Here is a 15,110-nt window from a genome sequence, read left to right on the forward strand (position 1 = left end):
CAAAACTAGTCATGCATGCAGAAACATCCTATAGTTAAGCTGTTGCTCAACCGTAACTTTTAATCAATATGTTACAATTAAGTTTAGTGTCAGTGATTTAGTCTTTTAACACAGAAATGCTAAATTTCCTTTATATTGTGCAAATGCACATGGTCAAAATGTTTATTTGGCAGAAAAATGTGTATCTCTCTTCTTTTGATTTCCTAATCACAGTGTCGTGTGTTTTTTCATATTAAAGATGTTATAAAAAGAGCTTAAAACCAAATAAAAATAAAAAGACTTCAGTGATATGTGACTGTACCGGACTATTATTTTTCCGAGGATAACTCGAAGCTTCAAATGCCGGTCACAATAAGAGCTGATGGTTTTACATTCTGCTTTGTGAAGCAAAAGAGCATATATATATATTTGCATGCAATGCGAGGGAAAAGTGTCCTTCAGTGGTCACACAACAAAATACAGTAAAGAGAACAAACTGAAAATCAACACAACACTTCACAGAGCAACTCAGTTTCATGTTTGTTTCTTGTGTATTGTTTCTGTTATAGTTACTTTGTTGCTTCTTTCTTATTTGCTGGTATTTATTCATTATTTGTATTTTTCTCCATAATTATTTCCTCTGTCTTAACTCATCTTTCATTTTATCCTGCTGTGTTTTTGGTCCAGTTTTCCAGCTTTCTATTTGAATCGCACTTGTACTGTGTACCACTTGTTTTTTTGTGATTTTTAAAAAAAAAAATGTTTTTAATTGTTACAATTGCTGCTTCACTATCTGCTTGGCCAGGTCAGTCTTGAAAAGAGATTGATAAATAAATAAAAGCTATATACAAAGCACTTTATAAAATGTGTTTTAAAAACAGAACTATGTATTTAAGGTTATTATTAATATTAAAACATGTAGATTATATGGAAATAAAACATTGGCCTAATACTATGTGCAATAGTCACACTTACATATTTCAGATCATCAAACACCTTTTAATATTAGACAAAGATAACCTGAGTAAACACAAAATGTAGTTTTTAAATGGTGATATCATTTATTAAGGGAAAATGCTATCCAAACCTACGCAGCCCTGTGTGAAAAAGTAATTCCCATTTAACCTAATAACTGGTTGTGCCACCCTTGGCAGCAAAACCTGCAATCAAACATTTTTAATAACTGGCAATGAGTCTTTATGACTGCTGTGGAGGAATTTTGGTCTGCTCTTCTTTGCAGAATTGTTTTAATTCAACCACATTGGAGGGTTTTCCAGCAGAACCAGCCTGTTTAAGGTCATGCCAAAGCATCCGGACTTTGACCAAGCTACTCCAAAACCTTATTATTATTATTTATTTTATTCAATTATTTATTTTTTTGAGTCATTCAGAGGTGGATTTACTGGTGTATTTTGGATCGTTATCCTGGTGCATAAACCAGGTGTACTTCGGCTTCAGGTCATGAACTGATGGCATTCTCTTTCAGGATTTTGTGGCAGAATCATGCAGGTCCTGAAGCAGCAAAGCAGCAGTGACCTCCTCCATGAGTCGTCGATGTACTCTTGGAGTAATTTTAGCAGGCCGGGCACTCCAGGGAAGGTTCAGCACTGTTCCGGGTTTTCTCCATTTGTGGATAATTGCTCTCACCATAGTTCACTGGAGCCCCAAAGCCTTAGCAATGGTTTTGTAACCCTTTCCAGATTGATAGCTGTCAGCATCAAGTCATGTCCTGAAGCTCAAGTGTGCTCAGGTTATGCAACAGGACAATGATCTGAAGCACACCAGCAACTTCACCTCTGAATGTCTCAAAAAGACAAAAACCAAAAGGAAGTTTTGGGAGTGGCCTAGTCAAAGTCTGGACTTAAATCCTATTGAGATGCTTTGGCATGACCTCGAAAACTCTCCAATGTGGCTGAAAGCCAGTTATTAGTTTTAGGGGGCAATTAATTTTTGAACATATAACCAGGTAGGTTTGGATAACCTTTTCCCTTTATAAATGAAATCATCAATTAAAAATTGCCCTTTGTCTTTACTCAGGTTATCATTGTGTAATATTAAATTTGTTTGATGATCTGAAACATGTAAAAAAAAAAAAGGAAAAAAAAAAAACAATCACTTTTTCACAGCATTGTATTGTGTTTTCTTTCCCTTGCTGCACCACCACATTTCCTCTTCCTCTTCAATTGGCAGGCTGTTGCCCCTATGAAATGTTTATCCAAGCAGCTCCTTCAGGGTGTAACTTTGTTGCACTGAAGGTCTAAAATATGTTTTATTATACTCATATTAAAGATGCAGACTTATGCGTTTGGATCACTCAGACTTATACAACCAATAACTGTTCAGGTTGTGGACAAATGTACCTACATTTCCAAAAATACTTACAAGTGATAACAAAGACAGAGAAATGCTCTTTCTGTTGTCCACAAGTGCTGAAATGTTTAAAGGATTTCAAATATTCAGCTGAGCAAAACCTACTGAGAAAGCTGTGAATATGTGTCACAATACTCAGGTTCAGCAGATTTTGACTATTTTGAAGTCTATTCTCCATGTGGCAACTCACATAATGACATAATTCTCGCATAATTTGGAGAGGCAAAGTATTCAACAGATAGAAGCATAACCTAGTTTGATCACAAACACCATTAACACAGATAATTCTTGAGGCTGACAGTTGTGCTTTAGTCATTTGCCTAAATGTGACAGAACATTTGCAAGTGCTAATAACAAAAAGAAAAAGACAAATGCTCTTTCTGTTATGCGCAAGTAACAAAACATTTCAATAATTTCACATATTGTTTTGACAATTTCAACTGTCATCCGAGGACTCAGCCAAAGCAGCTGAGAAAAAACTGTTGCAACTGTGACACAGGCATCAATGTGTCGCTTATAAGTCAGCAGTAACGTGTTACTTGAGGGCTGAATGTGAAGCACGCATTGCATAAAATTAATTTGTTCAAACTGTTCCTCATGCTTAGCAACAGGCAACACTGGGGGGACGGTTTGATAAACACATATATAAATAAATGATTATGAGGCCTGAAGTTGTTGTTAGAATGCTACTCAAATTTGCTTCTCTTTAAGACAAGCATTGAAGAAGATTGGGGCCTGATTATTAAAAGCCTTGAATAATCAGAACCCTCCCTTAATTATGCTGCAATAGGCCTAGGCTGCTGGGGGCTTCCCATGATGCACTGAGTGTTTCTTTTTCACTCATCGGTTTCCATTCTGTCTGCAGGAAGCATCATCTCAGGTTTAAACCATGACCTTTAAGTTGGAGGCCGTAATATTTTTACAAACAACATAAAATAGACTGGAAAATGTTTTCAGTGTTGTTCTCATAAAAAAAAAAAAAAATTGGGCTTTTCAACCCGTTTCCATTCAGTGTTGCAGTGATTTTGAACAGATAGGATTGGCAGCTGGTGAGCTCCCACAGTACCAAGAGCAGGTGTGTTTACTCTCAACCCTCTGTGCATGATAGTGATGCATCATTTCATCTGCAGAAATCTCTATGCGTGAAAGTATACGCTCTTTTGGTTCTAAGGTTTCATATATCAGGATGCAATCAAAATCATTTGGTCCTTAGCAGGGCTTTAAATTAGGTAAATAAAACTCCCAAATGAACAACAATGCATGACATATTACACTGTAATTATTCATTGAATAAAAACCAAGATAAAACTGCAGAAACAGTGTGTGAAAAACAAAGTACACCCTTAATGCTTCCATAGGAATTAAGAGGGTAAATAGCATCAAATTCACTTGATTAATTGATCGTCAGTAAGCGTGATTGCCTCTATAAAAGCAGATGTTTTGGCAGTTTGCTGGTCTGGAGCATTCAGGTGTGCATTAACACAATGCCAAGAAGGAGAGATGGTCTTAGAGAAGCAATCATTGCTGCCCATCAGTTTTGGACGGTTTATAAGGTAATTTCCAAATAATTAGGTCCATTGTTATACAGTGAGAAAGATTATTCTCAAGCAGAAGACATTCAAGACAGTCATCAGTCTTCTCAAAAGTGGATGTCCCAAAAAAGCCAGACTGTGCAATGCTCAGAGAAACTACAAAAATCTCAAGAACTACATCTCAAACTCTACAGGCCTCAGTTAGCGAGTTAAATGTTAAAGTTCATGATTAGAAAAAGACTGAATAAGTTTGGCTTGTTTGGAAGGGTTGCCAGGAGAAAGCCTCTTCTCTATAAGAAGAACATGACAGCAGAGCTTATGTTTGCAAAGCAGCATCTGAACAAACTACAAGATTTCTGGAACAAGGTTCTTTCAGACAGACAAGACCAAAGTGGAGATATTTGACCATAATGTACAGCACCATGTTTGGAGAAAATCAAACACCTCATACCAACTGCCAAGCACGGTGCGGAAGGCTGATGATTTGGGTTTGCTTTGTAATCACTGGACCTGGGCACCTTGCAGCCATTGACTCAACCATGAATTCCTCTGTATTCCGAAGTATTCTAGAGTCAAATGTGGGGCCATCTGACAGCTAAAACTTGGGTGAAACTGGGTTATACAACAGGACAATGATCCCAAGCACAGCAGCAAATCTACAACAGAAAGACTGAAAAAGAAAATAATCAAGGTGCTGCAATGGCCCAGTCAAAGTCCAGACCTTAAGAGAATGAACTCAATAACCTGAGCCAACATTATAAAGAACAGTGTGTCACAATTCCACCACAATGATGTGAGAGACTGACAAAGTCATACAAAACATGATTACTTCAATAATGGGGTGTACATACACACACTGCCTCTGAGATTTTGTTATATAAATAGTGGCATGGTGTAATATGTTTTTTTACATCCCTGATATATAAAACCTTAGAAGTGACAGAGGGCATATATATATATATATATATATATATATATATATATATATATATATATATATATATATATATATATATATATTTTTTTTTTTTTTTTTTTTTTTTTTTTTTTTACCATTAGTGTAAATGGATTCACTGAGTTGACTCAGATTCAAACTGTCAATTAAAAAGCAAAATAAACATCAGTGAGTTCAGGGCCATCATTCAAATGCTTGGAAATTCAACATTTCAGACCTAGAGTGTTACTGGAGTTTATTACAAAAAATGTTTTGTGAAATCTTTCAAAATGTTTTGATTTTTATGTTGCAAATTCAGGTCAGTGATGTTACTATACGGTTAGGGTTAAGACTGGAAGTTAGATACCATTATGTCAATATCTGTGACATAGCCTGATATTCACTACGTGATGAGAGGAAGGCCAGCTTGGATGTCCACTAAAGTTAGGCTTAGGTTATTAACAAAAAAGGACTGACTTACTTTGATATATACTAGAAAATATTTGCCATCAGAATCTAGTCAAAATATAAACAAGTAATTACTAACAATGTAATTATAATCTAATATCAAATTTTTAAAATGTAATCTGGACTGATTTTATAGATAGATAGATAGATAGATAGATAGATAGATAGATAGATAGATAGATAGATAGATAGATAGATAGATAGATAGATAGATAGATAGATAGATAGATAGATAATTATAGTTTATAACAAGTTATTATGTGCCAGCTCAGCCAGTCTGAAGGGGTATTCTTTTATTGAGAATGTGATGTCTATGTGACTAAGTGTTTGTATTGTTGTATTAATGTACTGTTCTGAACTCATGATCATCACCCACATCAACAAAAGTAACACAGAAACTGCTTCATAATGACACTAAAAAAAGAAAACAATCACAGCTAAACTGACACTCAATTAAAAGCAATAATGTAAGACTAGATAAAAATGAAAATGACTAAACATGAACCCTCCTCTCTGTGCCCCCCCCCCCCCCCCCCCCCCCCCCCCCCCCCGAGTCATGATGATGTGGCGTCCCCTGGTGGGAAAATGTCAGCTCCCCTGCATGCGTCAGCAGCCAGAAAGGAGCAGCTGAGACCAGACAGATACAATTACACATTCATAGTTGTAGTATGAGGAACTTTAAACATGAAATTCACTCAGGATATTTTTTATTTTAATTTTGCACATCAGAAACTGTTTTTTTACAACAACAAAATATTCACATTTGACTATCAAAATATAGGTTCATTTCATTCCCCGGTGCTGCAGAGAACCCATGTTGTGCAATAATGCTACACAGACTATAAATAATCCTATGCAGTATTAACTTTTTTTTTTTAAAGCGATGACTGTTCATATTGCAGAGGAGGAGTCTCTGAACGCCTCTCTACGGGATGAAACGGCTCAAGAACAGTTTGTGTGTGAATATTTATTTTAAAACTCAAGTTCAGCATCTTCACATGTAAGTTTCTAAAATGCACCTGTTGAGTTCATTCAACCACTTTCTACCCAGATAACAAAAATTCAAAGAGCCTCCAAATCAAAGCTCACTATTCATTACAAAATAAACACAAAAGACCGTTTGAAAAAGTGAAGCCTGTCAAATCTAAATCAGAGCAAGAAAATGTACTGTTTGACACTAATATCTTTTTTTTTCTTTTGCAGCTGCAGACTCATTCACACCAAAATGCATCCATCAAACAAAAAGTGGTAAAGTGTGCGCTTTCAGATATCAACAGCCTTTCACTTGCACTTGTATCAACTTGGCAGCATGCATGGTATTTATAAAAACACCACATAGCTCAAAAATAGAAATTGCACATTCATCAGTTCGGGGGGGGGGTCCATCTGTGAACTGTCAGAACTGTCCTTGTGTGTGTGTGTGTGTGTGTGTGTGTGTGTGTGTGTGTGTGTGTGTGTGTGTTTCTTATTGAGGGTGGGCGCTCCCATGTGGCTTTCTTTCCCTCATTTATTTCATCCTAAGCGGGTAAATGCCGTTTCAGGACGTCTCTGGCATTCGTGGGCAAAGACTCGGGAAAGTTCACATCAAACTCCACCACAAGATCTCCTCTCTGCTCGGGGTTTTTGGGGAGAGGGAGACCCTGTCCGGCTACAGTTTTTCTCATGCCGGGCTTGATGACGTCCGTGATCTTCATGTTGCACGTCTTCCCGTCTATCGTCGACACGGTAACAGAGCATCCGCACAACGACTGCGAAGACAAGAATATGAGTGTAAGTGAGGATCAGCAGGAGAACAGCAACCCACACATGGATGACTGCAGGCAGAAATAACAGAAATCTGCTCACTGGCTGTCTCAGGGTATCATCTATGGTTCCTTTTAATATCCATAGGTTTTCTCTTCCTTTGATCTCATCCTTGGTCCCTCTTTCAGTTTACTTATTGTTTTATTCTAAAGGTTTATACTTCCCTGCTTTGTTGCTTTCCTGCCCTACTTAAAGTGTGATTATGTTCACCCATTTCTTATTATTCATCCCTCCTTGCGTGTATTTAATTCCCATGTTTTCTTTTGCTGGATCTCTGTGGTTTTTTGGATTTATTTTACATGCCCATCTGAGATCTTTTTCCTGCTATCAGTGCCAGCAGTAATTACAGTTTCCTCTTAACTCCCTGAAAGTCCAGCATGGTTTCCTCTCTGTGTTTGGATCTTATCTGCTAACCAGTCTGTGAGAGGCTGAGGTTCATGCAACAAATTCACATTTTATGTCAGATGAAAAACATAATTACACATAAACTATCCAAAAGTCTGTTTGTGCCTTTATGTTATGTAAGTTCTTTGAAATAAATTTTTAAAACATTAATGAACATTTAACACATTTTAAGTACAGCCTTGTCAATTCAGATAAAGCTTTGCTTACATTTCACTATATGATTATTGTGGGTAGAATAACTAAATAACAGCTAAATTATTGCAATACATGTGTAGAATCTGAAAGAACAATAATGCTATCATTCAAATACTTTATTGGGTGTTTTATCTCACTCCAAATATGAGTGTAGGTGGATCGAGAGGGAGTCTGCAACCAAAGCTGCACAAAAGCAGACAAAAAGAGCAAATACACATAGATGAGAGTGAAAAGGTAGCCAGATGAACTGATAAACAAAAGCTCCACAAGGCCTCACATCTGCTACCAGTACAATGTGAGCACATTAACAAGACAGTTATGACTGTATTAATAACATGATACCAACATTATATTTCTGAAGTGTTTGTTTTGCGACATCGAGCTGGTTACATCTTAGTGTTTTGAAGCTGGGTGTGACTGCATGCATGCAGGATGCTGAATGCTCAAATGGTCGGGACTTTTCAATCCTAAAGGAACCCCAGCTTAATTGTCCTTCCTGACACTAAAGGGGACAATAACTGATAATATAAACAATGTGTTGCATTCAGGGGTGTGGTGGCCATCGGGAGGTTTGGGAGGTTTCCAGGCTGAAACGGCCAGTGATCAGAATTTTTTTTGTTTTTACCCAATTAAGCACAGCAGCGCTCGCACTGCAGCTCTCGCAGCCTCTCCAAACCAAGCTCCCGGGCTGGATTTCAACCCCAGCCCGCCCCTGGTTGCATTCAATATGAATGCAATGTGTTGCAATGTGTTGCATTCATATTGAATGCAACACATTGCAATATGAATGAAACTGAGACCATAAACTCATCAGGAAAGTGTTTACAGAGATCATAAATCAACTCAGAGGAAGGGTCATTTTCCCCAGAGATTTCTATATATCCCGACTTCTTTGTCGCAATCAGAAGAGTCGCCCCCTGTTGATCACAAGCAAAAATGCAGGTTTAAGGGACTGAATATTTTCAGGCCCATAACCTACATCTATTTTTTTTTTAAAAGATTTCTGATTAATCTGTCACAGAGTTTGAATTATTTAAATTTAATTAAATTCTGTTTTGATGAAAATCATCTTAAATGCCATTCCCAGAGCCCACAACTGCTCCTCACTAGCCTTCATGAGGGGATCAAGTTTGATCAGCTGTGATCAGGTGATTACAGGTGGTTGTAATTTCTGTGTTTAAAGACTAAATAGCTTCATTGATCATTCTCTCTGCATGCTTTTTTTAAAATCAGGTAATAGTCACTTAAATTTTCCTCTCTAAGTCTCATTGTTATTGGAAACTGATTGAAGGTAGCTTAATTTGCTCCTCTGCTGCTAGTGGTCTTGTATTCAGAGATGTGGAGGTTAAATCTTTCCTCGCTCACTGCAAGGAGAGTAGGAGGAACCACATAAGTAAGTACATCTTGCACCTTGAGCACGTAGGCAGCCGTCGCCTCTCTGCCCTCCCTGTGATACAGCTCCTATTTTTCTATGTCGATGATCCAGATTACATAAGTGTGCATTCAAAGTGTGTGTGTGTGTATGTGTATAGTTCGATACTATGATCATTCAGTTAAGCCTGTGCTTTCCAGGGAAATGGCTTTTGAGGAGAAGTACCTACAATTTATTTATTGTGAGCAGCATTTAAGCCACAGAGCATTAAAGCTGCACTCACAGCTGAATATAAATTTGTTCTGTCTGTGGCTTATTCATCTATCAGACTCTATTAATACTTCTACTCTCAGACAAACCAGGTGCCAAAATAGAAAAGGCCTCACCTGTCGTAAACTCACACGAACTGGATACACAATGTTGGAGCCCTCCCGCCTAAAGTGGGGGTGTGGTTTGTCCTTGATGACGAAAACAATGTCAGCAGGAATGGTGTTTGGTGACTCGTCTCCCTCCCGAGGGAACGTAATCTTGGTTCCCTCCTTCCAACCCCGCTTAATTTCAATAGTGAGAATCTTATCCTCAGCACGCATGGTCCTGCCATCTGGGTTTAGCCTTTTGCGGGAGATTTTCATCCTCTTGGTGCAGCCGTGGAAGACCTCCTCCAGGGTGACCCTCAGTTCATGGATGATGGGCGGGTCCTGCTTCCGCCGCTGCTGCCCTCCGAGGCCCACGTGGCCGTCACGGGGGAAGCCGTTCAAGTTGAAGCTGGTGAAGGAGCCAAAGGGGTCATTTCCGTCCACCTCCATGTCCTCGTCGTCTCGCCCGTTAGCTTTACGCCCAAAGAACATCTCAAAGGGGTTGGAGCCCCCGAAGAAAGTAGCGAAGGTGGCGTGAGGGTCCCCATGGAAGGTGTAGGTGAAGGTGGTGCCTTGTCCGTCACCAGTGGGCCCACTTCCTCCTTTGAGACCTGTTGGGCAACGGAAATCATTAATGAGTCACTGTAACACTTGCACTCAGCAGTCAGTGCGTCATAGTATGAGTGATGCATTCTGACTTAGGTCAGTCCAGAGTACAGTGCAGTTATTCAGAGCTGTGCTGAATGATTTTAGAGCTAAAACATCAAACCCTATATGGTTCCTGTTTCTTTATTTGACACTTTACATTGTTCTTGACTGAGTATTTTGGTTTTTAATTGTTAAAATACTATACTACTTTGGATAAATGGAAATTGTAATGTCTATATTTGTTTTAGAGTTCAGTTAGCTGGGTAGCTAAAAATGTGTCAGCAGGAGCTCCATAATCAAATCAAATTTGCTTCTGTCATGAGAGTCTTTAATACTACAACAATCCCAAGCATTATGTTGCCTTTCGTGAAAGTGACCCCAGTGGTAACTGTACTGGTTTTATGTAAAGAGAAAGGGGGAAAAAACACCACTTGGTTCTTGATTGTCCCTTAGAGATGTTCCTACATAATATTAATGTTGCTCCTTGACCATCATTGCAAAATTATAAAACAAACAAACAAACAAAAAAAAACTCATAAAAAATATGGTAGTAAAGAAAGACTTCAGGAAGTCAGATGATCAGTCACCTCTTCCAGTTCTTCTGATGAGACACAGAGGCATTCCCAGGCTAGCTGAGAGAAATAGTCTCTCCAGCATTTCCTGGGTCTCTCAGTAGGACATGCCCAAAACACCTCACCAAAGAGGCCCCCAGGAGGCATCCTAGTGAGAAGCTCCGTCCACCTTAGCTGACCCCTTTCAAGAGCTAGGACTAACAGCTCTACTCTTTAAGGCTGAGCCAAAAACTCAATGTAAATTTTTTAGCAATTTTTTTTTTTGTTTTTAAACATTATTCTGTTGAGTTTTTGGTCACAGTTTGATTAAACCTACGTGGTTGGGTTCAGGGAATCATCATAGCTCGGGTTAACAAAATTAAGAATGTTTTGGAAAGCCGTTCTGACAGAAAGCCCTGAAGTACAAATTCTTCCATTATCATCTTTTTCCAGTCTCCTTCCCCAGCCTCAAAACTATGACATCACAACAATAATATTGTTGTGCTGGGGAAACATGATGTAGGAAAAATGCCAACATGGCAACATCAGACTGTGCCTGTTATTTGACAAGCAGCTGATACTGTCAGTGCTCTAAGTTGAGGTGTTGGAATTAGTGTCACGAGAAGAAAAATTGGATTAGTGCAACTAAATTAACTAAACTGCTGACAAGTCGATATTTTTTAGATATTAGAGGAGATCAGCTCCTCACTCGTGTAATGGGTAACTGTAATGCTGCAGTTAGATTCTCTGATGGTTATATGACTTGAGGGAGCCCATGGAGGAGCCATATCACATACACCTCTCCCCACTTAAACTGTCCTTTTCTGGTAAAAGTTTCTCCTATGTCCCCTGTTCCACTGTGGGGCCAAACTAAGTACATTTGCTAAAATTGAACTACGCCACCTTTCATTTTTAATACGTGAATGTGGAGATAATGGGACAGTGTGCTTTCCCTTCTTCTTGTGGAGCCCACCGATAGCAAACACAACTGAAGAACTTCATTCCACCACTCTGTAGATATATCATATGCTCCACAGAAAGGTTGATGAATAATTAAAAGTATTTTCTGTGTGTGATATTTTTCATATCAATGGGTAACTGTCTAACACCACACCATGGTAACAAATGTGTATTTTATCACAGTAGATCATCAGTTATACAGTTATATATATATATATATATATATATATATATATCATCAGTTAGTTGCATGGCTTCAGGGAGCCATATGATGCAAATATCCACATTTAGAGTTTCATTTTTGCTTCTTCTTACATGCATCTTCTTCCTTTGCAGCTCTTCCCACTTACACTGTCGCTTTCTGGTAGAGGTTCCACATATAAGGGCATGTCCCCTGTTACATAAGGGGAGGATGGTCTATTTTCCTTTTTTTCCTATCAAAATGGGCCCCACCACCAGCAATCATTACATTTTTGATTGAGATCAACTCCTGACTCAGGTAATTGTTCTGTTTCACAGCAATGTTAAAAAAGAAAAAGAGCATTTTATCACCAGTAAATCAGCAGAGATTCTCTAATAGGTGCATGGCTTGAAGGAGCTCTAACAGGAGCCATGTGGTGCAAATTTCCATGAGTGTGGTGTCATTTTATCTTTTTCTCAAATTTATTTTCTTACATTACACCTCTTGTCCCTTACACTGTCTGTTTCTGGCAAAGTTTTCTCTTGAAAAAAATTTATTATTGGGACTAAAATTGTAAAAAAAAAAAAAAAAAAAAAAAAAATCATACCATGCCATCGTGCATTTTAATTATGTGGATGTGGAGATGATGGATGGCCTATTTTTCCTTCCTCACATCAATCATACCCCCCCCCCCCCCCCCCCCCCCAAAAAAAAAAAAAAAAAAATAGCAATCTGCACTGAAAATTATGTCCTCAGCATGCAGGTACAGTAGCTGTAACACTTTGTACAGACTGGCTGTTGGGCAATTAAACCTTTTTTTCTATACTGAAAAATTGTGCAAATAGAGATCACCCCTGGGTTCTCTTAAATCTGAGGCTTACAACAGTAAACACACAGTGCCACATATGGGCTGAGCTTTATGATAAAATGCACAGAAGTGCAGGGAGAAGATCAGCTGAACAGCTGTGCTCTGGGCCTCCTGCTTTGCTGGTTACACAGTGTGACTTGAATTGAAGCCAGTTGTGTTTTATATGCAGCCATTCCAGCTTCATAACGGTTTTGCAAACTCAACACACAATACAATGCAAGAAAAAAAAAATCAAATTACCTTCCTCTCCGTATTGATCAAAAATTTCCCTTTTCTTCGGATCACTCAGGACTTCATATGCTTCGGCGATTTCCTTAAATTTCTCTTCGGCGGCTGCAGACTTGTTTTTGTCCGGATGCCATTTAAGCGCTTGTTTTCTGTAAGCTTTCTTTATATCCTCATCTGTGGCTCCTTTAGAGATACCCAGCGTTTTGTAGTAATCTTTACCCATTTTCCCCCCACGTATCCCCTATATAAAAAAATTAAATAAAAAAAAACAGGGGGGGCTAGAGCTCCTGGAGCAGAGCTGGTAGACCGGCCTGGCGCTGGTCGACGGATGGTTGTCACAGCAGACTAATAAACAATAAGTATCCGCAGACAGACACACAGTGCAGGATGAAGACCATTTAGAGGGGGTTAGTCAACGCCGTGGACCCTCCGTTATTTATCCGTGACTGGATGACCCTCTTTAAATAGCCACAGCTCCCTCCCCTGTATCCACAGCGCCAAAGTCAAGTGAGACGCAATAAATAATTCTGGTTCCGGTGTGCTTGAGCTTGATCTTCCAAAATGCGGCATACTTTCATTTTATCTTGCTTCAGTATGGTTTTTATAAAGAAAGAGGACATGGAATCGCAGACATGTTGCCAGTGATGCAAAGGCAGCAAAGATGCAGGAGTCTAAGAGCAGACAGTGTCAAACTACAGTCAAACCAATACCTGATAACAGTACCCATTAGGTAACAAAAAAAGGACAATTTATTGTCAGTTTGAATTTAATCTCAAAAGTATTGCTAAATAACAGTTCTATGTTTTTCTTCTTTTTGCTGTTTATGCAGCACCAGTCAAACTTTACATTCACACCTATCTATTGTAGAGTTTTTCTTTATTGTTATTATTTTTCTACATTTTTTTTTCTACATTTTTACAACAATACTAATACCAAATTTCCTGTCATGCATATATGCACTTTTACAAACCTGGATGTTCATATTAAACAAGGCCAAAGTTTCAAACAATGAGGTCAGTGTATGCACAGGTAATCCCTGTGAGCTAAAAGCTCAGAGTTCAGACTGCTCTCAATGCTCTGTTCCAGACAGTTTTGTCTACTTTGAGCTCTGTATGATGCCACAGAGCGGAGATATCTTTAATATATCCCCGCACAGATCATTCATCTGGAGCACAGATCATTCAACTGCTGCTCTGTTTGTGAGGGGAAGACAGGCAGAATATTTTACAGGCAAAGGATGCATTAAGGCTCAGTATAAGACAGATAAGGATTGTTTCAAAATGTGGATCATGCAATGCTACTCTAACAGAGTCCAGCAATAAAAATATGGAGCAGGAATTGAGCTGAGTTGGCCCACTTTAAATTTTAGATTATCCAGAGCAGCAAATCGTCTTCATGAGCTTGCGACCTGGAGCTTTTTAATATGTTTTAAAGGAGACTAAGAACCTGTTGCTGCTTTTCTTTCACTGTGCGTTCCATCTCAAACTGTCTCACCTGGGTTTAGGTCAGGTGACTATTGAGATCCTGTTATGTGATGCTGTTTTTTGGTCAACCCCTACATAGCAACTTCATTGTCCCGCTGAGACAGAAATAACTGCCCCACTAAGCTGAATTGATGTGATGCACGTTGCTGTAAGATGCCATGTGGGTTAAAAGTGTTACCACGAACTCTAAATAAATCTCAAACAGTGCAGCGAAACCTTCCCACACCCCCACAGCTCCTCCCCCAGGCTTCACGGTGACAACCAAAAACATATATCTCTTTGCCTTCTCATGAAGAAATGGCAGCTGCAACCCTAAATCTCACACTCACACTCTTCAGTCCAGTTCCCCACCATTCTCTCTTTGTGTTTCTTAGTCCAGTCCTCATCTTCTTTTCCTTGATCTCCTTCAGTAATGGTGTCCTCCCTCAAATATGAAGGCCTGGATGACACAGTCTCCTCCCAGCAGCTGATGTTGAGATGTGTCTAATGTGAGGTGCAGGTTATTGGTAATTTTTGAGCCACAGCAGCAGAGCAAAAAAGCAGATTTCTTGACAGTGTTTGATGGATTTTGCTGATTTTCAAAGTTCTTGAAATTTTCTGTAATGAGTGACCTTCATGCCTTAAAGTTGTGATGAATTCTTGAGTGTTTTGTTTATAATATGGATTAATACAGTAGTCATATGGCACTGTTTGCTATTTACTACCTATGCATTGGCCTAAAAATATCCCAGTTTGCTCTCCTCCAATATTTCTCTCAGTGCACTATTTCACCACAT

General features: G+C 38.8%; 1 protein-coding gene across 1 annotated transcript; it reads right to left on the bottom strand.

The window, feature by feature from the left end:
- Window positions 1-6,014: 6,014 nt before the first annotated feature.
- dnajb4 (DnaJ heat shock protein family (Hsp40) member B4) lies at window positions 6,015-13,342 on the bottom strand. The gene is made up of 3 exons (XM_030751876.1): window positions 12,863-13,342; window positions 9,445-10,025; window positions 6,015-7,031 (listed from the first exon to the last, which is right to left on the bottom strand). Exons 1-3 carry the CDS (start codon window positions 13,071-13,073, stop codon window positions 6,801-6,803), a joined length of 1,023 nt encoding a protein of 340 aa, XP_030607736.1. The 5' UTR covers window positions 13,074-13,342; the 3' UTR covers window positions 6,015-6,800.
- Between the last annotated feature and the right edge of the window lie 1,768 nt (window positions 13,343-15,110).

The sequence above is a fragment of the Archocentrus centrarchus genome, chromosome 17 (assembly GCF_007364275.1).
Source record: "Archocentrus centrarchus isolate MPI-CPG fArcCen1 chromosome 17, fArcCen1, whole genome shotgun sequence".
NCBI classification, from domain to species: Eukaryota; Metazoa; Chordata; class Actinopteri; order Cichliformes; family Cichlidae; genus Archocentrus; species Archocentrus centrarchus.